The sequence below is a fragment of the Rhinichthys klamathensis genome, unplaced genomic scaffold (genome assembly GCF_029890125.1).
Source record: "Rhinichthys klamathensis goyatoka isolate OS25496 unplaced genomic scaffold, OSU_Roscu_1.1 h1tg000800l_1, whole genome shotgun sequence".
In the NCBI taxonomy this organism is placed as follows: domain Eukaryota; kingdom Metazoa; phylum Chordata; class Actinopteri; order Cypriniformes; family Leuciscidae; genus Rhinichthys; species Rhinichthys klamathensis.
Genome location: NW_026607193.1, coordinates 458,995 through 484,313, shown reverse-complemented (window position 1 = coordinate 484,313; position 25,319 = coordinate 458,995). Strand labels below are relative to the sequence as shown.

Here is a 25,319-nt window from a genome sequence, read left to right as displayed (position 1 = left end):
GTTGTATACAGTATATCACTTATTCTGCTATATGTAACTGCATAAGTGTTCACACCCCTGAACTAGCACTTAGTTGAAGCGCCCTTTGATTTTATTAAAGCACTCAGTCTGTTTAGATAGTTCTATTATCAATGTTGAAAATGGTTGTGGATTTTTTTTCATATGACTGGTCAATCAGACCTTTTGAGCCAAAAGTTTAAATAATGACTAAAGTACAATTATGCCTGACTGTGGAATAATGGTATGTATTTACTGTTATGGGATCTAACAGGGAATACAAATGTAAAAAAAAAAAAAAAAAAAAAAAACAAGACAGACAGACTTAATGTATTTGTTTAAATGCATTTTATTATTGTATTGTCATTTATTGAAATAAATCACAAAAGTTATTTTCAAATGCAGAAATTATTGGACATTCACTTAAACATGAGGAACACTGTTGGAAACAAGGTTTTGAAATCCTCATAAACCTACTTTCTGCTTGTGAATACTACAGGACAGACTGATGACTTCAAACTGATTGAGGTAAATCAGAAGACATTTACCAAAGTTTTGGTTTAGAAAAAGTATTGAGATATACAAAGACATTCAAAGAGCTTCTGCAAAAGATACTGTTAGCGTTTCAAACAGGAGAGGGACACTGGAAAAGGAAGACCTTGATCTCGAAAAGAGCAATCCAGACAGTCTTTAAATCAACCCAGTATATTGATATGTGTAATAAATACGTGATTGTGCCTCTGCTAAGGTGGAGAGGAACAAGATCAATCATTAACAGGAGAAAAAAAAAAAGAGCAAAGAGTTGAAAGTCACAAATTACTCCAGCATTTGGTCCAGAGCTAGACAGCAGAAATCTCCACTCGTGATGCTGAATGTGTCCCACTGAAACCTTCTACAAGAGGTAGATCTCGAGATTTCTCTAGGTCTGTGATCGAGTTTGATAGAGTACAACGGTTTACTAGTATTGAGAACAGTTTGATGTTAGGGTGAATCTTACAAAACCTCTCAAAGATAGGAAAAACCTCTCATTTTCCATATTTCGACCCCAAAATCAAAAGAAAACAGCTACATTTTAAAGAGAACGAAGGATATTTTTTGGACATTTTCTACTAAATGTCAATTAACCATTCTTACTGTATTACAATAAAAAAAAACTGAAATACAAAATTAGTTTTGCTCAAATCTGTGTAAATTTAAGGCAGTAAATCTAACAATTAAAGATTTTTGTTTTGCTTTAAACTGAAACGTGGAGGGGGAAAATGTGTTTAACTATCATGAAAATCTATAAGTATTTTCTTTCTTTATTCTTTTTTAATTTTGGGGATGAACTATGAGCCAGACACCGGTTTAATGAGATTTATCTTTGTAAATGGTTTATATTTGGCTGTGCATAATGAGCTGAGAGTTTAGCACGCTCAGCGATACCTGGATAGAAAAACAGAAACATTCATTATGGTTTTTGTTTTTGCATGCAAATGTTAAGGCTTCTGGTTGTGGGGCGACAGGGAGGCCTTCTGCTCTCGCACTATGAATCGCACACCTACGGTCAACGGCACATATTTTCATTCCAAACAAAAGGCAGAATCAAAGGTTTGCAGACACAAATAATTTCATTTCCAAAGAGAGAGATGATTACAGCTTTGCTGGTTTCCGTGAGGATCAAGCGGAAAGGCGTTGGGCGGCCAGCTCCTCCGCATCGTCGCGGTTCTCGTTGATCTCCGCCAGCGTTCGCACAAACCGGGTCCATTCGTCGCTCCGTGGGACTGCGATTTGCTATGGAGAGAAGAGGAAAAAACAGTGTGAAATATGTGAGCGTTTTGTAAAGGGGAGTAAACAGTGTGTAATATGTGAGTGTTTTGTAAAGAGGTGTAAACAGTGTGTAATATGTGAGTGTTTTGTAAAGAGGTGTAAACAGTGTGTAATATGTGAGTGTTTTGTAAAGAGGTGTAAACAGTGTGTAATATGTGAGTGTTTTGTAAAGAGGTGTAAACAGTGTGTAATATGTGAGTGTTTTGTAAAGAGGTGTAAACAGTGTGTAATATGTGAGTGTTTTGTAAAGAGGTGTAAACAGTGTGTAATATGTGAGTGTTTTGTAAAGGGGTGTAAACAGTGTGTAATATGTGAGTGTTTTGTAAAGAGGTGTAAACAGTGTGTAATATGTGAGTGTTTTGTAAAGAGGTGTAAACAGTGTGTAATATGTGAGTGTTTTGTAAAGAGGTGTAAACTGTGTGTAATATGTGAGTGTTTTGTAAAGGGGAGTAAACAGTGTGTAATATGTGAGTGTTTTGTAAAGAGGTGTAAACAGTGTGTAATATGTGAGTGTTTTGTAAAGAGGTGTAAACTGTGTGTAATATGTGAGTGTTTTGTAAAGGGGAGTAAACAGTGTGTAATATGTGAGTGTTTTGTAAAGAGGTGTAAACAGTGTGTAATATGTGAGTGTTTTGTAAAGGGGTGTAAACAGTGTGTAATATGTGAGTGTTTTGTAAAGGGGTGTAAACAGTGTGTAATATGTGAGTGTTTTGTAAAGGGGAGTAAACAGTGTAATATGTGAGTGTTTTGTAAAGGGGTGTAAACAGTGTGTAATATGTGAGTGTTTTGTAAAGGGGTGTAAACAGTGTGTAATATGTAAGTGTTTTGTAAAGAGGTGTAAACAGTGTGTAATATGTGAGTGTTTTGTAAAGGGGTGTAAACAGTGTGTAATATGTGAGTGTTTTGTAAAGGGGTGTAAACAGTGTGTAATATGTAAGTGTTTTGTAAAGGGGTGTAAACAGTGTAATATGAGCGTTTTGTGAAGACGTGTAAACAGTGGACGATCAGGCTATTCTGAGAGTGAACTGACCCCTGGCTAACAATCCCACTTCTCATTCTTCTACTCGCTCTGCTTTCATCCCCTCTCGTGAGTGACAGAGGCCCTCTGTGGCCCCTGAAGGGCCCCTCTCTGGCAGACGTGTAATTGTGGTGTGTGTCATCTTTAGAGGCTCCGCATAGGCTTTTTACACGACTGTCTCGTGACAGAGCGAGTGAGAAAGCCGCCCCGGAGCTGAAGGTGTTGATGTGAAGTCAGTCTGTGATGTGTGTGTTCAGTAAACTCTACTCTCTCACCTCGCCGATGTCGTAGATGTGTATCTGTCCCTCTGAGTCCCCGACGGCGATCTCTCTACCCGACTGAGACCAGCGCAGTCTGTTCAGAGCAGGACTCCCTTCCACAGCCACGCTGACAGAGGGCACCTGCACACACACACACGGACACATTGAGCTTGACTAATAATACCAATAATACCATTTGTTCAGTCAGTATCTGATCCATCCACATTATTAATCACAGAAGTCACGTAACATGTAATAGAAGGACTTCATGCTGATATTTGAAAAATAACTTGCTGTCAAACACACACTTGCTGTTGAACTACAAACTGGACAAGGCTGATCACAACAAACTGTCCAATGTTCATATACTGGTCCTGCTTGGTAAACCCACAGCCACAGTACTTAAAGTCCCCCTGTGGTGAAAATTCAGCTGTTAATGTTGTTTATATGTCTATGTGGTGTTTTTAATGTGCATTAGGACAAACCATGTGTAAATTCATAAGTCAAATAAAGAAGTGTGAAGTCCGCACACTGAAAATTACTGCTCCAAAGGATTTATTAAAAGGCAACGTTTCGACCCTCAGGTCTTCATCAGGCACAACAAGGGTGTAGAGTTACATTCAAACTATTTTAAGGCATGAAATATGTAATTTTGGTGATCAAAGATGAGTTTTAAGGGATAAAATGATTGACTACAGGGGGACTTTAAAAAAAAAATCAACTGAAAATGTATTGGATATACTTGTTTATATTTCCCAGCACTACTAAAAGAAATCAGATTTTGTTTCTCAGTGTAGAAAAGCCTGTGTGGTGAAAATAAATAAAGTTATTTCTGCATATGCAAGTGTGTGTATCAGTGATGTTTCATGGCATGTAATGCTGTTGTAACCTCGGTGTCGTTGTTGAGGTTCCACAGGTCGATGCGTCCGAGTCCGTCAACACACGCGAACAGGGCGGGATGTACCGGAGACCACATCACATCATAAACATAATCCGAGTTATCCTCAAACGAGTACAGCGGCTTGTTATTCTACAGCAGAGAGAGAAACACACCGTCAGCTGAGAGATTCGTGAATGACAGTGTAAAGTAATGAGTGTGTATGAATGATCCGTTACCTTGCTGCTCCAGAGTTTAACAGTCCAATCAAAAGAGGCGGTCAGGAAGAGATGAGAGAAATCTACCGGCCCAGTCGCTGTGTGACAGTGAATGCCTGTGATTGGACCATGATGTCCCTCGAACATCTCACTGATCCCTGCCCGACTGCTCACACACACACACACACAGACAGAATGACAGAGGGTTAATAATCTCAGCATGTTTCCATCAGTCAGGTAACACTTCACATTACTAACACACACACACACCGCTGAGTGTGTGTGTGCTGTGTGTGAGCTCATTACTGTGAGAGGTAAACAGCCGAGTGAGATGCTGAGAGTGTGTGTAGAGGATGAGATAATCACAGCATCACAAATGAAGAGGAAACATTCGCTCTCTCAGCTCAGTACAGCACACACAAACACATCTACTATATCCCATTCATAAACTGGTGATTTTCATATTTTTAATTTAAAAAAAAATGTGCAGGAACTTCCATTCAGAGCAATATAGTTTTGGGAGATAACAGATAACGATCATAACATGATTTCTGCTTCAGTAAAGCTCTACGGTCTACAGTAGACACTATTATTAATAAAAAAAATATATTAATAACTCATACACATTAATTTACTATTTTCTTACAATTAATTTTATATATATATATACACTATAAATATACACACACTAATATTTATCATTCAATGATACTTATTCAATTATTGACATTCAATAAGTCATTATAACTATTTATATTATTCTATTAATTAATAATTACTATAGTAATTACAACAAATTTGTGAACTAAACAAGCGTGTTGATCAGTCCACTAAAGAAACATTAAAACATGCCTTTCCACAAATTTCCCCTTTCAAAAATATGTTCATATAATCATATTATACATTGAACTATGTCTAATCCACATTTACACAAATATAAATAAAAAAATTATATATACATGGTGCGTGTCTGGTCTCAAATTGTAGCTTTTTTATTTCTTAAAATTTATCATTTTTCTTTTCCATAACATTGCATGTGGTAATAAAGAATTGGTAATGCTTTAAACTTTATCCGTATGATTGGGGAAAAATCACTTTGATAAAGCAAATATACCTACATATAATAAGAACATACAGTTACCAGTTAAGACCCAGTTAAGCAATAGTTTAAAAATTCTCATAATTTGTCCTTGTCCTTGCATTGCAATTTTTTTCTTATTCTAAATGTGATCAACACTTTGTAAGTTGATGTGTTGCGGAAGTTGGCTATTAACATGTAACATTTTAATTATATTCTGCTGAAATGAACGAAATGACTTATCGAGAGATTTAGTTCATTATGATGAACAAGATTCACAGATCAATAAAATGACCATTACTAAATTCAATTGGCTTTATGCCACAGCTTCACTACTTCCTGAACTTCAGCCAGCCCTTTGTTTCCTGTCTGTCATTATTGGACAAACTGATTAATCCAGGTGCGCCTGGCCTCAATAACAATAATCAGGCACACCTGGATTAATCAGTTTGTCCAATAATGACAGACAGGAAACAAAGGGCTGGCTGAAGTTCAGGAAGTAGTGAAGCTGTGCATAAAGCCTATTGGCACGGACTGAAGACGAATGGGAGAATAGAGAAGAAAGGGAGAGCCGTGTGTTCAGACGCTGCAGTATCACAGGGTGTTCTCAGCGCCGTCAAAATAAAAGTCTGGCGTCTCGTCAAAATAAAAGTTCAGCGTCCAATATATCGGCCACACCGAAAAACCGATTGGCCGATATATCAGTCGACCACTAAATTTGTGAGAAAGAAAATGTATGTTTGCATAATCAGATTACATGCACAGATGCAGAGATCTCCTGCAGTGAACAGTGTGTGTAAGTGTGTGTATTACCTGCCATGGCGACAGGCTGTGTACACTGATCCATCCTCACTCCCCACCACAAAGTTATTAACGTCACCCAGAGGGAAGGACATGGAGGTGACCGCAACGGATTTAGACTGCTTAAACACCAGCTCCATACTGTCCTGTTGACACACACACACACATCAATAACACCGCAGCCAATAGCCTCTCTCACAGATTAGAAATGCGTAATTTAAATTCAGCCGGCGTTTTACCAATCATTAACATCTGACACTGTGGTTTGGCAAATGTTCTTGGAAACTCAAGGATGAGTTAATGGTATACTAACTCCAAACGCAGCTCTCTCTCTGTGTGTGTGTGTGTGTGTGTGTGTGTGTGTAAGGCAGCAGGGAAGAGGTTGTGGCTCTCAGTGAGTCAGTGCTTCTGAAGCCAACAAATCACTTCCCTTGGCATTTGTCGGTAAGATTTGTTCACAACATTCACTGTTTTTACTGGTTGAGTGAGCGAGTTGTTTCTTTGAGTAGGATATTCAAACTCTGAAAAAAGGAATTTTTGATGGCAAGGGTCATGTGAGAGCAGAGAGAATTGTGGGTACCTGTGGTTGAGACAGCATGTCCAGACTCCAGGAGCACATCTTTCCATCAGTAGAGATGCTAATGAGGTTATGAGCGTTCTGTGTGCCAACCACATTCACACAGTACACTGGGTGCTGGAGGAGAAACAGAACAGTAAGGTTAGGGGAGGACTAAACTTGTAGGCACTAATGCTTTCTGTGTACACTTAAACATTGTGTATTTATTTATTTTTTATATGAATTGTAATTTTTAACCATAATGTGTTGTTTGTAATTTTATTTTTGTGATTTTATACCTGTGGTTATTTTTAAGGTTGCCTTTTTTACACCTGGCTGGGGGACTACCGATGAAAATTAGCACTTCTGAGCTAACTCGGGTACATTTACATTGTTTCAATGTTGATTAATGTACACTGTCCCCTTTCAAATAAAGAGAAATGAAATGACTCCAGACTGCGACCAAATGGTTGCATTTTGCGACCATTTTTCCAGCCAGTGCGAGTAAAATTTGATCTAGGTCAGCAACCACAACCAGTATCAAACGGCAAACGAATGGAAAGCGGAACAAATTAACTTCACGGACCGTTTATTAGTTCGGACCGATAATCACACGACATCATTACTACACAGCGCTGGGAGATCCAGTTGAGAAATCTATTGAATTTGCCACAGAATTAATAACATCGCTGCGAGATCCAGTGAGAAACATTCAGATTCGGCGCAGAATTCTCTGTTTTAACCATAGATATCAGATCAAACAGCGCTGAGAAACATTGTGCCAAGAATGAACAAGTTATAGAAGGCTTTAAGTCCACAAATCAGCAACATTCACCATGGATTTAATTAGGGGTGACCCCGAATAGTCGAAGATTCGATGCTTCGATAGGAGGAGCCTGATTCGACTACCAATCTCACGGTCGAATCTTCGCAGATGTGTTATTACACGAGGATTATGTCATTTTGGCTATATGAGTGTGCTCAATGTCTGATTTCACATGGAGCTACTGGTTTTCTGTCAATACGTTAATATACAGCCGATTATGATAATGCTGTCAATAAAAATGTGCAAAGAAAGAAGCTTTTAATAAATATTTTTTAACGTGCGTGCAGCGTGAATAAATCCAAACACCCCGTGACAGATTTAAGTTTCACTTTCGATCCGTGACCGACAGAGGAGCGTCTTGTCGGCAGGGATTTAAATCTTTAAAAATGTCTGGGATAAGAAAATCTAAAGATGCACACCATCAGAAAGGATATTCTCCAAGGCTGGATTTAGCATCAGGAAAACCATGATCGCACTTCTGCCGGCCAACGTTAACAGGTTGGTTTTCCTCGGGACGTTCTAAAACGCTTAAAAGCTTTTAAAACGCTTAAATGGCACTTTTACGGGCTTAATGTATGTACACAGTATAGGCTACACACCTTAAGAAACCATTCTATGTGCAGATAAGCAGATGAACCAGAATATGAACGCAACGCGTTTCTCAGATAGAAAGTCACGTAAAGCTTTTCCTTTAACGGTTTTCTATGGGAGGAAAATGCTTAACGTAGCCTATAATAAAACGCTTTGCGTTCATATTCTGGGCTCATCTGCTTTTCTGTAGGCTATATATATAGTATGCTTTATTAATAAGGTGTGTACAGAATTTGATTTTTTAGCCTAATATAACAGTTTTAGGACAAAGCCGTTAAGCGTTTTTCACGTTGAGCGTTTTAGAATGTATTTTATCCGCGCACACAATTTGAAAAGACTCAAACGGACACAGAGTGAAAGACTGGATTTAGTTTTTTCGATCAGGTATGGGTACAAGTGATTTCAAAACATTTCAGCCGGTTCTAATTTGATTTTTGGATACTGTGAACACGTTTAGCTAAAAAGACTGCCGCTCCAGTTTAGCGTTTATTGTTGTTTCTGCAGTTAAAAAGACAAAGTTGACAATCCTGGCCATACTTTCGTTATTTTAATCATTTCTTTATTTTTATTTTATTAATTGATCACTCAGGGTGATCTAATTTAACTATTTGTGACTTGTGTTTTGAATATTTGTTCCCCTGCACTTTAGGCATTTTGCACACATTTGTTCTGCTTCTTGTGACTTGATTCTGACTTATTTCGTTTTTGTATTTTTTTTTATTAAAGGAGCTGTATGTAAGAAATGTATTTCAATTCATCATAAAATGGCCCTGAAATGTCACTAGACATTAAGAAATCATGTACATTTCAAATACTTATATCACTGACAACAGTAGTCTGGCCAGGATATTGTCATTTAAAAAGTGCAGTTGCAGCCCTCAACTGATGTTGATGTTGTCATGTTGTGTTTTGGTCTGATGCTCCACCCTCCACCTATCTACCAATCACGAAGTCAGTAGTGTTGCGGCATCCGGGTTGCCAGCTCTGCTCTAGTTACCACAGCTGCAGCTCGTCACGTTCCTGCTGGATCCTGCTGCCGATCTGGCAACCTTGAGTCAGGGAGGAGGGGGAAGGGATACACCACTCTACAGTAATTTGAAAGTGATTGCAGTACTAGTTTTGGCCACAATCTTACATACAGCTCCTTTAAAATTTATATTGTGTTCTTAATTGTTGGTTATTTTTCAGTCCATCGATGTTGCGCTGTAGGCTTACTTAGAGCATGCTCGTACAGGCAATTCAGCCGATTTAATTTGATTTGCATGTGAAATGCAAATCCTATCTGCAGTGTGGCCTTTCTGCAGTTATTTATGTTATTTCTTAGTTTTATTGATCCAAAATGTTTTTATACATTTTCTTCTATATCTTTGTGTGATGTTCTGTAGATCGCGGCTTTAAAATGTTAAAGCCCCGCCCCCTCCCCAACACCACACACATGATTCGACTATTAGTCGACTATAGGCAGGACTTGACGAATCTGATTCGACTATGAAAATCCTTAGTCGGGGACACCCCTAGATTTAATGTAGTAACACGAACTGTAACTATTGTATTGTGACAGTCAAACGCTTACGAGTACTACACATCTTTTTCCAGCACTTCAAAACTATAGTATCATATTTAAATGTTATTTTTAATGTGATGACCAAAACATTTTTTGTTCATCCTTCAAAAATTGTTGTTCCCATTTATAAAACTGAAAGTTTCAAGATGTAGGAAAACTCACTCACTCAATCAAAAAAAAAAAAAAAAAACCTTTAAATTACCGTTGTAACCAGTAGGCGGCTGCAGAGGACGCTTATTTTCACTCCCTGATATCTATTTCTTCACTCGTTTTGCTTTTGAATTAACATTAAGACATTATGAATGACAATAATTAAAGTTAATTTTATCTACACCTCAAATTAAGCTCAGTGCTTTATTGTCAGCCCCTCTGTGCTGCCAAATACTTTTTGGTATGCTCCAAAAAAAAATGTTAGTCTGGAGCTCTGGGTTAGGGTGTCAAAAATATTAAAACCAATGTGAAAAATAAGCAGTATTTTGTTTTTAGGACATCACAGTAATAATATCTCAAGATTCTTGGACTGCAGCTACTGCTTCCCCTCCTTTTCTGCGTGGTGTGTGTGTGTGTGTGTGTGTGTGTGTGTGTGTGTGTGTGTGTGTGTGTGATGCCATGTACCGTGTGGGCCGCAGCAGAGAGAGGGGTCCTCTGGACAGGGGTGCGCCTGTTACTTCTGTTGTCCCACAGGACGATCTGTCCTGAATAAGTGCCACCGACAACCAGGTTAGGATGAAACTTTGCAAACGCTGCGGACATGACCGCAGACTACAGGAGAGAGAGAGAAGAGAGAGAGAGAGAGAGAAGAGAGAGAGAGGAGAGAGAGAGAGAGAGAGAGAGAGAGAAAGAGAGAGAGAGAGAGAGAGAGAGAGAGAGAGAGAGAGAGAGAGAGAGAGAGAGAGAGAGAGAGAGAGAGAGAGAAAGAGAGAGAGAGAGAGAGAGAGAGAGAGAGAGAGAGAGAGAGAGAGATCCAAAAAGTTCATAGACATATATGAATCAAGCAGTTTAATTCAGGTCTTCTGTAGAGACACTATTGCTTTATATGAAGATCAGATGTAATTTAGGCTTTAATTCATATAAACATTGATCAAATATAGTCAAAGGCAGGGGCAGCTGTGCTTGTTTGCCACGTGAGAACAAACCTTATTGGTTCTTGCGGACGCTCAAACTCACGTGAAAACAAAACTCATTGGTTCTCACGCATCAAGCAAGCAGATTTGACCCTTCGTTTACCATATTTGATGTGCTTCATGTATGTGTTGATCAATGTTCATCACACTCTCCAGTTTACCAGCCACAACATACTCAGCTAAGAAGATACTAGAAGATACAACATACTCAGCTAAGTAACAAGTCCAACTCCGAACGCAGCTCTCTCTCTCTCTCTCTGTGTGTGTGTGTGTGTATGTGTCAAGTCAAGTCATCTTCATTTATATAGCGCTTTTAACAATGGAGATTGTTTCAAAGCAGCTTTACAGAGATAAACATACAATTTACGGTAACAGAGATTGTTTTGGCTTTATAGCGATTTTAAATAATGTTATTTCCGGCTAAAGTTGGTTTTGATTGATTCACTTCCAGCTAAATTATCATTTGTTATTACATTAGGGGCCACTAAGACGACGGCGTTCTCTCTAAACAGACTTTAAACGCGAACCTGTGACCTGATGGCGTTCACATGCGCATTAAAAATTTATTCTATATAGTTATATTCGTTTGAATTTGTGTGCGCAGGTTTGTAATTTCCCAACAAACCATGCCTAAACAAACTACTTGTCTTGCCTCTAAATTTGATACAGAATTTTATTTTATCACTTCAAGGTACGCGAACCGGATTTCAACAACGCTTTATCTGTAGAGTGGGAAAGAGATCCTCCATAGGGAGAGGATGTGTGTGTGTGTGTGTGTGTGTGTGTGTGTGTGTGTGTGAGAGAGAGAGAGAGCGAGCTGTGTATCCGTTCCTGAGGCCAGCACATGTGGTTCTACTCAGGCTATCCACAACGGATCACCTCAGGCCAAACACACACTGAACATACAGTAACACATACAGTAACAAATACACCACCACGGAGATAAAAATCTCATGACTTTACTGAGTGTTTAAATCAACTAAGGTCAACAGAGCTCACACTGGGAATTCTCATGTTATAAGGTCTTACAAATTTCATATAAAGATTTTTTTCAATTAAAATTTCTCATAAATATCGGTAATGTTTTTTTGTTTTTTTTTGCTGTAGTTCATGTGTAATTTGAAATTTCAAAGAATTTCTCAATTTTGTAATGGTCAATGGTATTTAATGTAGTAATAACATGGTTATTAACACAGCGACCTCTAAAAATGTTTAAATCTTTGCACATTTACATGTTGCTAAGAACTTATTAATTAGATGCATTATGATTTTAGTTGAAATTATTAATGTTAATTTAGTGAAATTAACCCTGTGGTGAAAATCAATCTTTTAATGTTGTTTATGTCTATGTGGTGTTTTTAATACGCTTTATGGTTAATATGCTGAGCTGGTGTGAGTGAGTGGAGGCGGGGCTCATTTGCATAAACCGCGTATACTAAATGACACAAGGGTGTTCAGTTACATTCAATCTATTTTAAGGCATGACGGAAACAAAAATTCAAGGACAATTTTTTAAATATGTCATTTTGGTGATCAAAGATGAGTTTTAAGGGATAAAATGATTGACTACAGGTAAGGGGGACTTTAAGATCTACCAAGTCAGAACTGAGGAATGCAAAAGGAGTACGCAGATTTTGTATTTGGAGGGTTTAGTCATATTTAGTAAGCAGAATACTGAATATAAGAAGTGTTACTGACTTACAAACCTCACGAACCTGAGTATGTGCATGAACGCGCATGTGTTTGCAGAGTTTAAAGTAATAGTTCAATCATAAATGAATATTCCCCCTCACCCATGTTGCTCTAAGCCTGTATGACTTTCTTTCTTACATGAAACACAAAAGAAGACGTTGTGCAGAATGTTACTTTTTTTTTCCATACAATGAGTCAGTGTCTAGAACTGTCAAGCTCCAAAAGGACATACAAGTAATCCATAAGCCAATATTTCAAGTCTTCTGAAGACATACAATAGCTTTGTGAGACTCAAATAAAGTCAATATTCACTGAAAGTCTTCCTCTTCCCAGCAGTTCTCAAATCTCAGCCTCACTTGTGTTCAATTTAAGCATGACTTTTGACTTTTGATTGATTGAACACGACTACGACAATATATGGTTTATCCGAGTTCTTCAAGTCTTCTCGGGTATTTTCATGATAATAAAGTATATTTATACTTCAAAGCTAATAGACATAGCCTTTATCACTGTATAGAATACTATGAAATATTATGTTGTGTGCCTTATTCTGTGTAAGAAGCCACGTCGTCTCACAGAGGGATGCTCAACTGTTGTTATGAAGTGAGTTTGGAGTAAAAATCATGTTATTAAATGTTGTCTTTTGTTGGATAAGAGGTTCATAAATGCTTCTCATGTTTAGAAAGATGTTTGGCGTCTTGCTTTTTCAAATGCACATTATAAGCGACTCAAACTCACAGTGCTTTCATATGGAGCAGCGTTTCCTACGGATCACAGAGCCGTGCGTCACTGACAAGCTGCGCATAAAAATAATAATCGCAGCCTTTGTGATTTCAAAATGGTTTAAACGTTAATTGCAATTAATCGTGCAGCCCTACTTTTGATCCATGTAACCTTTAATTCTAATAAATACGTTTTTTGGGGGGGGGGGTTTCACAACGAAAATTGTACACAATTGTAAAAATAAAAATTACAAGAAAAAGCACATGTACACAGGTCTATCAGATACAAAAACACTTTAAATGTTAAATTAAATGTTATCAAATGTATATATGAAGAGTTTGGTTCCAAAACCACTTTAAAAAAAAAAAACCATTTAAAAAAAAAATTAGTTACTGCAAAAATCAGTATTGTATCTGGTTGGTATTGAAAAGTCAATGTTTAATTTTAAGTAAAATGCGATATCCGCCGTGTTATTCTGTTCTCACTTTCTTTCCAAACCGCGACAAACGCCAGTCTCCCTTCTCTTCAGAATGCGATATATCCGCTCTCAACCAATCACAACGCACCATTCCACGCAATGTAAACAGTAACGGCAGCGCCTTAAACACACCCGGCTTCCTAGTTTTTCTTATCTATTTTGTACTTTTCGATCAACAAACAAACAAAAAAAAGAATAATTTTGACGGCATTGATGAACCTGTGGTTGTTTCTGCGGTGGGTAAGAAACGTAAGGCATCGAAATCGAATCATTTACGTGAGGAGATTAAGAAGATGAGGCACTCGGGAGGAGGAAAAATGTTTTCAATCTTCTTTACAGTTCTTAATAAAACTATTATATTAATAAACTTACGTTGTTGTGTATTTTCAACAGTTTCAATATGAAAAAAAACACTTTTAAATTGATTCAATGGATTAATTGCATTTTGAATTTTAAAAAAAAAATGGATTTATTGCATTTTGGGGGAAAAATAATCCGTTTTTATAATAAATCTTTGAAAATCAAAACCTGGATTTTTTTTTTTTGTTATTATGACCTACAAATGCTATGTGAAAGTTTGAAACAGAAAATAGTGGTTTTCATCTTTCCACTTTCTTGGTAAAGAAAACACATTTTTACTCAAATTAATCTAAATGGATTTATTGCGTTTTGGAACCAAACTCTTCATATATTGTGTAAAAATATAAATATAGATAAATCCTATTTAGGCTACAAAAGTTATTCAGTCAAGTGCAGTGGCAGATTTTCTCTTTTTCTTTTGTTGTTTGATTAACATTAACGACATAAACCAGAAAACTGTCGATCAGACAATGCATGAGTACCAAATCGAGTTTTCAGGAGGTGCGTGTGTGTGTGCGCGTGTGTGTACCTGACAGTGGAAGACATACTCCGGTGTGGCCTTCTTGTATTTCATGTTCCAGACCAAAGCCACTCCATCAGGCTCATGTGGGGCTTCCTCATTGTTGTTATAAGAGGCGACCAGCAACTCTGGATACTGTGAACACACGTGTACAGGTCAGCAAAACAAAACCTTTGTCTATTTAAGAACAACTTTTGACTACAGGCATTAAGTCTGGTTCACATTACAGCTCATTCTGGCAAAGAACCGCCCACTTACACACATTTAATCTTTTTTTTTATGCTGACTGTTACAAATATGCAAAAAATGACATATAATACATATTACATCCATATTATATCACTTATCAGAAGCATAATTTATTAAAACTTGATCAATACCTAATTTCATGTGTAATTATCATTGCATGTACTGTATGCATGCATGCTTGATTTATAAAGTGAAGTTTTGAGGTCACGTACCAGTGGGGACCAATCCAGACAGGTTACCACTCGCTGTTTGGACCAGCGGTCATCCACAAACTGCCTGTTCAGAGACAGTTTCGCCCCAGCCTGCATCTCACTAGATACACACACATCTCACATTAAACAGTGCATATGAGCAGCTCTGTGATTTATTTTTTTAGGGCTGATGGTTACCCCTCCTTCTCCTCCATGTCCCGGCCGCTGTAGTCGAAGAAAACATCCACGTGTTCGGACAGAGCGCGCTCCACGATGCGTGTGCTGTGATCGAAAAACTCCATGAACTCCTCCGAGTGCAGAATCTGTAACTTCTCCTCCTCTGTTAGCTCATGAGGGGCCGCTACACTCACCAACAGACACGGAACAAACGACAGGTGTGGAATTGGATGAAATTAATTCCATTTATAAATCAGAATAGTTGAATTCTTGATTCTAATGGTTAAAGGGATAGTTCACCCAGAAATGAAAATTTGCTCATGATTTACTCACTCTCAAATCATCCTAGGTGTATATGACATTCTTCTTTCAGACGAATACAATCAGGAGTTATATTAAAACATATCCTGGCTCTTCCAAGCTTTATAATGGCAGTGAATTGCTGTTTCTGTTTTGAAGTCCATAAAAGTGCATCTATCCATGATAAAAGTGCATCTATCCATGATAAAAGTGCATCTATCCATCATAAAAGTGCATCTATCCATCATAAAAGTGCATCTATCCATGATAAAAGTGCATCTTGCATCTATCCATGATAAAAGTGCATCTATCCATCATAAAAGTGCATCTATCCATCATAAAAGTGCATCTATCCATGATAAAAGTGCATCTTGCATCTATCCATGAAAAAAGTGCATCTATCCATGATAAAAGTGCATCTATCCATCATAAAAGTGCATCTATCCATCATAAAAGTGCATCTATCCATGATAAAAGTGCATCTATCCATCATAAAAGTGCATCTATCCATTATAAAAGTGCATCTATCCATGATAAAAGTGCATCTTGCATCTATCCATGATAAAAGTGCATCTATCCATCATAAAAGTGCATCTATCCATGATAAAAGTGCATCTATCCATCATAAAAGTGCATCTATCCATGATAAAAGTGCCTCTATCCATCATAAAAGGGCATCTATCCATGATAAAAGTGCCTCTATCCATCATAAAAGTGCATCTATCCATCATAAAAGTGCATCTATCCATCATAAAAGTCCATCATAAAAGTGCATCTATCCATCATAAAAGTGCATCTATCCATGATAAAAGTGCATCTTGCATCTATCCATGATAAAAGTGCATCTATCCATCATAAAAGTGCAACTATCCATGATAAAAGTGCATCTATCCATCATAAAAGTGCATCTATCCATGATAAAAGTGCATCTATCCATCATAAAAGTGCATCTCTCCATCATAAAAGTGCATCTATCCATCATAAAAGTGCATCTATCCATCATAAAAGTCCATCATAAAAGTGCATCTATCCATCATAAAAGTGCATCTATCCATGATAAAAGTGCATCTTGCATCTATCCATGATAAAAGTGCATCTATCCATGATAAAAGTGCATCTATCCATGATAAAAGTGCATCTATCCATGATAAAAGTGCATCTTGCATCTATCCATGATAAAAGTGCATCTATCCATGATAAAAGTGCATCTATCCATGATAAAAGTGCCTCTATCCATCATAAAAGTGCATCTCTCCATCATAAAAGTGCATCTCTCCATCATAAAAGTGCATCTATCCATCATAAAAGTGCATCTATCCATCATAAAAGTGCATCTATCCATGATAAAAGTGCATCTATCCATGATAAAAGTGCCTCTATCCATCATAAAAGTGCCTCATCATAAAAGTGCATCTCTCCATCATAAAAGTGCATCTCTCCATCATAAAAGTGCATCTATCCATCATAAAAGTGCATCTATCCATCATAAAAGTGCATCTATCCATGATAAAAGTGCATCTATCCATGATAAAAGTGCCTCTATCCATCATAAAAGTGCCTCATCATAAAAGTGCCTCTCTCCATCATAAAAGTGCCTCATCATAAAAGTGCCTCTCTCCATCATAAAAGTGCATCTATCCATCATAAAAGTGCATCTATCCATCATAAAAGGGCATCTATCCATGATAAAAGTGCCTCTCTCCATCATAAAAGTGCATCTATCCATCATAAAAGTGCATCTATCCATCATAAAAGTGCATCTATCCATCATAAAAGGGCATCTCTCCATCATAAAAGTGCATCTATCCATCATAAAAGGGCATCTATCCATCATAAAAGTGCATCTATCCATCATAAAAGTGCATCTATCCATCATAAAAGGGCATCTATCCACGATAAAAGTGCCTCTCTCCATCATAAAAGTGCATCTATCCATCATAAAAGTGCATCTATCCATCATAAAAGTGCATCTATCCATCATAAAAGGGCATCTCTCCATCATAAAAGTGCATCTATCCATCATAAAAGGGCATCTATCCATCATAAAAGTGCCTCTCTCCATCATAAAAGTGCATCTATCCATCATAAAAGGGCATCTATCCATGATAAAAGTGCCTCTCTCCATCATAAAAGTGCATCTATCCATCATAAAAGGGCATCTATCCATCATAAAAGTGCATCTCTCCATCATAAAAGTGCATCTATCCATCATAAAAGTGCATCTATCCATCATAAAAGTCCATCATAAAAGTGCATCTATCCATCATAAAAGTGCATCTATCCATCATAAAAGTGCATCTATCCATCATAAAAGTGCATCTAACTATCATAAAAGTGCATCTATCCATCATAAAAGTCCATCATAAAAGTGCATCTATAGATGCCCATCATAAAAGGGCATCTATCCATGATAAAAGTGCCTCTCTCCATCATAAAAGTGCATCTATCCATCATAAAAGGGCATCTATCCATGATAAAAGTGCCTCTCTCCATCATAAAAGTGCATCTATCCATCATAAAAGGGCATCTATCCATGATAAAAGTGCCTCTCTCCATCATAAAAGTGCATCTATCCATCATAAAAGGGCATCTATCCATCATAAAAGTGCATCTCTCCATCATAAAAGTGCATCTATCCATCATAAAAGTGCATCTATCCATCATAAAAGTCCATCATAAAAGTGCATCTATCCATCATAAAAGTGCATCTATCCATCATAAAAGTGCATCTATCCATCATAAAAGTGCATCTAACTATCATAAAAGTGCATCTATCCATCATAAAAGTCCATCATAAAAGTGCATCTATCCATCATAAAAGTGCATCTATCCATCATAAAAGTGCATCTAACTATCATAAAAGTGCATCTCTCCATCATAAAAGTGCATCTCTCCATCATAAAAGGGCATCTCTCCATCATAAAAGTCCATCATAAAAGTGCATCTATCCATCATAAAAGTGCATCTATCCATCATAAAAGTGCATCTATCCATCATAAAAGTGCATCTATCCATCATAAAAGTGCATCTATCCATCATAAAAGGGCATCTATCCATCATAAAAGTCCATCATAAAAGTGCATCTATCCATCATAAAAGTGCATCTATCCATCATAAAAGTGCATCTATCCATCATAAAAGTGCATCTCTCCATCATAAAAGTGCATCTATCCATCATAAAAGTGCATCTATCCATCATAAAAGTGCATCTATCCATCATAAAAGTGCATCTATCCATCATAAAAGTGCATCTATCCATCATAAAAGGGCATCTATCCATCATAAAAGTCCATCATAAAAGTGCATCTATCCATCATAAAAGTGCATCTATCCATCATAAAAGTGCATCTATCCATCATAAAAGTGCATCTCTCCATCATAAAAGTGCATCTATCCATCATAAAAGTGCATCTATCCATCATAAAAGTGCATCTATCCATAATAAAAGTGCATCTATCCATCATAAAAGTGCATCTCTCCATCATAAAAGTGCATCTATCCATCATAAAAGTGCATCTATCCATGATACAAGTGTCCCAAACGAGGGGTTAATAAAGGCCTTCTGAAGCAAAACGATGCATTCGTGTAAGAAAAATATCCATATTTAAAACTTTATAAAGTAAAATAACTAGCTTCCGAAAAGAAACCGCTATTCACTGCCATTATAAAGCTTGGAAAAGCCAGGACATTTTTTTATATAACTCCTGATTGTATTCGTCTGAAAGAAGAAAGTCATATACACCTAGGATGACTTCAGGGTGAGTAAATCATGGGCTAATTTTCATTTTTGGGTGAACTATCCCTTTAACAAATGTTCCAGGTTCGTTCTTGTTATTCCAGTTTTGAGCCAAGCAAGATGCTTAATTGTTGTCTGAATGCACAAGTATATATCAGCAACATATATACTTTCAGCAACAACCACTGCCAATTTTCATTTTCTGCAAAGACAGAACATATGTGAATTGTCTTCTTCAATCACGAATAATATAATGTCAACAAATATCACTGTTTGGATTATTATAGTGAAACATATAAAACATCCAAACACACCAAATGATCTGTAATGCATTCCAGTGGAGTTGGTAGGACAATGAACATGAGATGCATTCAATACTTCACCTTCCTCTTCGTGTTTCTCCACTGGTTTCTCTTTCTCTGCCTCGACCTCTGGTTGTGGTGCTGGGGCCTCTTCCTCCTCATCTTCCTCTGCAACAGTAACATCACACACATCAGGATCATTTACACCAGAGCTGCAGTGTTATTAAAGGACACATGCTTTAAACTGTTAATACTTGACTCTGACTGGGTTAAAGGGATATTTCACCCAGAAATGAAAATTCTGTCATCGTTTACTCGCCCTCATGTTGTTCTAAACGTATATGAGGTTTCTATGTTGTGTTGAACACAAAAGAAGATATTTTGAAGAATGTCGGTAACCAAAGAGATGCTGGTCCCCATTCACTTCCACAGTAGGAAAACAATACTATGGAAGTCAATGGGGTCCAACTGCCTGGTTATCGACATTCTTTAAAATATCTTCTTTTGTGTTCGACAGAAGAATGAAATTCATACAGGTTTGGAACAACTTGAAGGTGAGTAAATAATGACAGGATTTTAATTTTTGGGTGAACTATCCCTTTAAGAACACTGCATTTGTAAACCATTGGTTAAAGTTCTTATGTGGATATTTAAGAGGTTACATGGTCACACTTTAGATTAGGGTCCAATTCTCACTATTAACTACGACCTTTGCCTCAATAAACTCCGAATTACTGCTTATTAATAGTTAGTTGTTAAGTTTAGGTATTGACCAGGGATGTAGAATATGATCACACAGAATGAGGCATTAATATGTGCTTTATAAGTACTAATAAACAGCCAATATCATAGTAATATGCACGGCACGCTAATAAGCAACTAGTTAATAGTGAGAATTGGACCCTAAACTAAAGTGTTACCGGTTATATATATTCAATGAGGTTTGAAGTGAGAAAGTTTCTGATTGGTGTTAAACAACTTAATGCAGCACGGCATTCTTTCAAATTGTATACTTTTGACACCACAATTCAGCACACCCACATTTACATATCAACACCTTTTCACTGTTCAGCAACTTGGCCTAAGGACAATATGAACTGTTGCATGAAGTCAGCCAATCAAAACAGAGGTCATTAACATATGTAAACGACCTCTTAAAGGAACAGTAGCCTTTTTAAATGTATGGGTCAGAGAGTGTGATAAATGTGTAACACTTTCCAATAAGGTTTCATTTGTCGACATTAGTTAACTACTTTCGTTAACATGAACTAGCAATGCACAATACTTCTACATCATTTATTAATTTTAGTCAATTTTACTTTCAAAATGTACTACAATTCAACAAATATCAAAAGGTGTGTGTTAATGCACTATGAACTAACATGAACATTTTTATTAGCAAAAGTTAATAAATGCTTTAAAAATGTATTGCTCATTGTTTGCTAATGTTAGTTAACATATTAATGTTTAAATAAATGAGACGCTACCGATAAATGTTATTAAAATCTAAAATTAAAATTTTTGGTCCAAGATACCTTTAAAAAAGCAGACCTGTAAAAACAGGACACAGATTACACCAGTGTTTTTTGAGCATTCAGAGTGGGAAATGTACTTTTATTTTTACCGATCGGCCATAGTGGTTAGTACATGCTCTATTTTATCTGCCATTTTATAAATAACTCACTATATAAAGTAGCTCCAAAATATGTAATGCAGATTTTTAAGTGTAACTGGTACTTGAAATACAATACATGTATTTAAGATAAGATTACCCATCACCGCTGGTAACACACAAGTGAACTAGCAGGTGATAGATGTTAATTTCACTCTGAATGCCCGTAACATAAAATAACCAGGACTGTGGGAGGATGTGCTTCATTTCACTGGTTCTGATTAATATCAATTGAATAGGTGGAGAAACCAAAGTGAATCAGCCACCAAATTCAAAGTCCAGGACTGCTGACAGGCAAACAAGAACAACCTGTAGAGAGTGTGTGTGTGTGTGTGTGTGTGTGTGTGAACATTGTATCTAGTCTGTCTTCTCTCTAATCTACAGGGGTCTTCGCCATCACAGAGGTCTTAACCTACAGCCCGTCCAACAGACTCCCGGTGTAACGGAGACAGGGACTATTCAGCAGCGCATCCCATAGACACACGCAGGGCAGCAGGTGCCAGTGGCTGAGACAGCTGACGGCTGGCTGTGTGTATTAGGCAGATGGTTTTGCTGCAATTGTGTGTGTGTGTGTGGTGGCACGGGGATGGCACAGGGGTTTCTGGCTGACTGCTTTTAGTCAAGACTCTCTCCGGATACACAAGTTCATGCAATTAGAGAGTCGGCAGGGGGTCCATGGGCCGCTATTCACCCCCAAACATGAGCAGCTAAATGAAGCTGCTGCCCTGACCAGCTGTAAGCCACACACACACACACACAGCTCATCTCCGACAATACTCACACCACTGAAGCCTGAACAAATGCAAAAGCTCAGGGGGAAAAAAAAAAACATGTTAAAAAGACCTCAAAGCAATAGCTCCCAAAATGCAATGTCTTCATTTATTTGCCTTCACGCCATTCCAAACTCGTATGACTTGCTTTCCTCCATGGAAAAGGAGAATACCTGAAGAATATTATGGCCCCATTGCATTTTCAGTAAAAAAAAAAGGAAATGGGGACAGGTCTGTCAAGCTCTGAAATGGAAAAAATATAACCACCATAAAAAATAGCATTAAAAGTAGTCCATGTAAGGCTGCATGACTTTGGGATATAAAAAATATTTTTAAAAATGCCATTTTTCTGATAAATGTTGCAACTGTGATTTTAAACCCCATGTTTGATTTTTTTTTTTAAATAATAATGTTGTTATTACAAGATAAAAATCTTAAACATAATAAAAAAAATATTACTAGGGATGTCCCGATCAAGTTTTTTGTCCCGAACTTGTATTTTCCTAGTGTTTTTTGCAGACTTCAAGTACATTAAAGTTATTAAAATCACTCCAATGCACACAGGGATGTGCAGAGAATTCCTTAGTAATTATATCAAGTCAAGACAATGGTAGATGTGAACAGTGTGCTCACAATTATGAATAGATAAACTCCTTGCATGTTATGTGTACAATGAGCAGAATAATTGCAGCAGAATGAAAATAGTGGAAATAAGGTTAGAAAGCATGAATCTCGCTGTGTCAGAATGGCAGAAATATCCGAAGCAAGACACAACCCATATGGCAACGATGTCAGATAGTCTGATGGGCAGATAAAACATAAACTGTAATGACTTTTGAGTAATTTGTTACAAAAGTGTGCATTAAATGTGCTAAACACGGAAGCTGGAACGTGCAACTATGAGCAACGAGTTGCTTCTTTTCCTTTGAATGGCGGTACCCACTCAAAGGTGCATAGCGCCACCTACTGCATGACACCTGTGTTTACATGTGACGATAACGGTATCGCATTCAGAAACGTGCACTTTGAAGCCTGTTTTCAAAAGCTTGAGTTTTCAGGTCCTCCAAAACGCCATTGCTGTATAAATGAACGGCTAAAACCCATAAAAAGTTTTTTTGATTTTAGTTGAAAATGTGTGTCATGTAAACGTCCCCAAGACAGTTCTGTGAGGCATTATACCGACAAAAACTTTGGCTCAGGCATTCCGGCTTTTTTACGCACATCGAGAAATGTATTCAGTAAATGTGTTTCCATCGTAGTTTGAGCGCATTGTTTTTTTGCAATTGAGCGCATACGTTTCTTTATGCACGTTTTTAGAATTGATGAGCATCTTGGCGTTTCCATTCAGGGTTTTTTCATGCGGTGTCCCAAAATATGCATAAAAAACAGGACGGAAACATTGCTACTGACTACAATAGGTCACGAGTTCCTCACATTTATTTATATTAATCGTGTAGCCCAAGTCTATAGTAAACCATAAGACAAGCTTGTCTGTGAGAAACCGAATGAAATACATTCACTGAAAATCCTCCCGTCCGCCACGGCTCTCAAATGAAATAAGGCAGCAAATGCCATTTAGCCACGACACGAGAACCACTAGTCAAAATGACTTCTTGAACCATTTTAAATGGGAATATGATCAGTTAATAATGACTTTCAATGTTTTCCCCAGACAAAGCTCTGACCTCAGGACACTATGAACATCGCGCTACAACTAAAGACTTTGAACATCCGTCTAATGGACTGCTGTTGGTTTCCATTTAATAGAAAATAAAAGTGTTTTCCATTCGTCAAAGATTCTCACCTAATGACACAAAGCCAAAATAATGAATTTCCTTGAATTTCTCGACATATTCGATAATCAAAACGATGGTTTTGTGTTACGCCCATGTTAATGGCATGCTGTTTTGCATGACCAGAAAAACTTGTTTCAATAGAGAGCGAAATCGCCCTTTCCTGCAATAATCAAAATGATAATGTCATCTGTCAGCTTTTACTTCGGAAACGTGTCCACGGCTCTCTCTGGAAAGGCCGGGTTTGAAGAGAGAGAGAGGGGGGGGTTCGCTCTGATGAGTTTATGGAGTCGTTCTGATGACACGGGCCATCTCGCCGTGCCGGGCCCGTACTCAGGAACGAGAGAGGAGAGAAGGTTAAAATCTTTCCTTTCAAGGGCCTCAATCAGGCTTGGAGGAAAACAGTAATCAGTGTCTTTCAGTCCGGGGCCCGAACGCAGCGCGGCCCTTTCTCTGCCAGCCAGACCCGAGCAATCAACCTGCCAGGCATTAGCAGCGGAAAGACAATCTGAAAATAAGGGGTGTAATGCACCTGCCAGCAAAAATGCCCATTTGGAGAAAAGCAAGTGATCCTGGTGACCCCACAGAGAGGACGAGAGAGAGAGAGAGAAACATTTAACAGAATTCACCCTGATGGCAGATCCCCTTCCCATCGACACCTCATCTCAAAGCTGCAGCAATTATAGCTTTTGTATCCCTCAAGAAATAAAAGCTTTTTTTGCGGGAGGGAGGGCGTAAGCAGAGAGAGAAAGAGAGCGGCCGGTAATCGGCAGGCTTTGTCGAAAGGACAATGTATTAATGCGAGCGCCCCATGGGGTCAGAGGTTGTTCGAGAACAAGACTAATGCTCTTTGATGTCCTCTGCAGGTGCACAGACTCCGTCGGACGCCCGCAGGAAAGAGGACACAGAGAGAGACCCTCCGAACGCTGACTTCCTTGTTTGTGCTTGTGAAAGACGACCGAGCAAACCGTAGCTCTGTGAATAAGACTGCGGGACTTCTGCGCAACTCAATGAGCGGGTTGTTTGTGATTGGCTTTACCCCTGGAAAAAGAAAAAGAAAAAGATGTGCGCTTCGAGCTCACACAGGAAAGTTCATTCGAACAGATCAACAAAGATCAATGTTCAGGGTCACTTTTGGGCATCACAGGCCTGGATTTTAAGGTCACATTTAATGTCACATTTACCCTTGTTCAGCATATGTTTGTGGGCGAAATCCAGTTATTTCAATAGGAATCCACAGGATTTGGAAATTCACATATGGCGGAAAAAGCAAAAAGTCGCTGTTTGGATTTAAATAGGCAAGTGCTTAAGAGTCTATGATTGGATCATTATTGCAGTGATTATTAAGTTTCTAGCATGTTATATGTTTGGCAACAGTTCTTCTAACCAATTGTTGGAGTGTGTATCTTTTCATTTCTTAAACAATCATGTAGGAAGCACATAATGGACATATTCCAGGATGACCATGTCAGGATTCATCAGGCTCAAACTGTAAAGGAATGGTTGTGATGAGCATGAAGAATCATTTTCACATCATTGAGAGTCTTTGGGATGTGCTGGAGGAGACTTTACAGAGTGCTGGACTCTTGCATTGTCAATACAAGATCTTGACCAAAAACTGATGCAGCTCTTGATGG

The 25,319-nt window shown here is 37.9% G+C and overlaps 1 protein-coding gene across 2 annotated transcripts in view; it reads right to left on the bottom strand.

The window, feature by feature from the left end:
- Positions 1-1,269: 1,269 nt before the first annotated feature.
- dync1i2a (dynein, cytoplasmic 1, intermediate chain 2a) overlaps positions 1,270-25,319 on the bottom strand; it is a 53,620-nt gene continuing 29,570 nt past the window's right edge. The window contains exons 7-17 of one of the 2 annotated variants that reach the window (XM_056243490.1): positions 19,529-19,615; positions 15,131-15,293; positions 14,954-15,053; positions 14,502-14,627; positions 10,211-10,357; positions 6,639-6,752; positions 6,071-6,204; positions 4,201-4,345; positions 3,974-4,114; positions 3,100-3,225; positions 1,270-1,770 (exon numbers count right to left, since the gene is read on the bottom strand). In XM_056243490.1, the coding sequence (XP_056099465.1) occupies positions 1,657-1,770; positions 3,100-3,225; positions 3,974-4,114; positions 4,201-4,345; positions 6,071-6,204; positions 6,639-6,752; positions 10,211-10,357; positions 14,502-14,627; positions 14,954-15,053; positions 15,131-15,293; positions 19,529-19,615 (1,397 nt within the window). In that variant the 3' untranslated portion in view covers positions 1,270-1,656. The remainder of the gene's footprint in view (positions 1,771-3,099; positions 3,226-3,973; positions 4,115-4,200; positions 4,346-6,070; positions 6,205-6,638; positions 6,753-10,210; positions 10,358-14,501; positions 14,628-14,953; positions 15,054-15,130; positions 15,294-19,528; positions 19,616-25,319) is intronic. The other variant, XM_056243491.1, reaches the window with a different exon arrangement.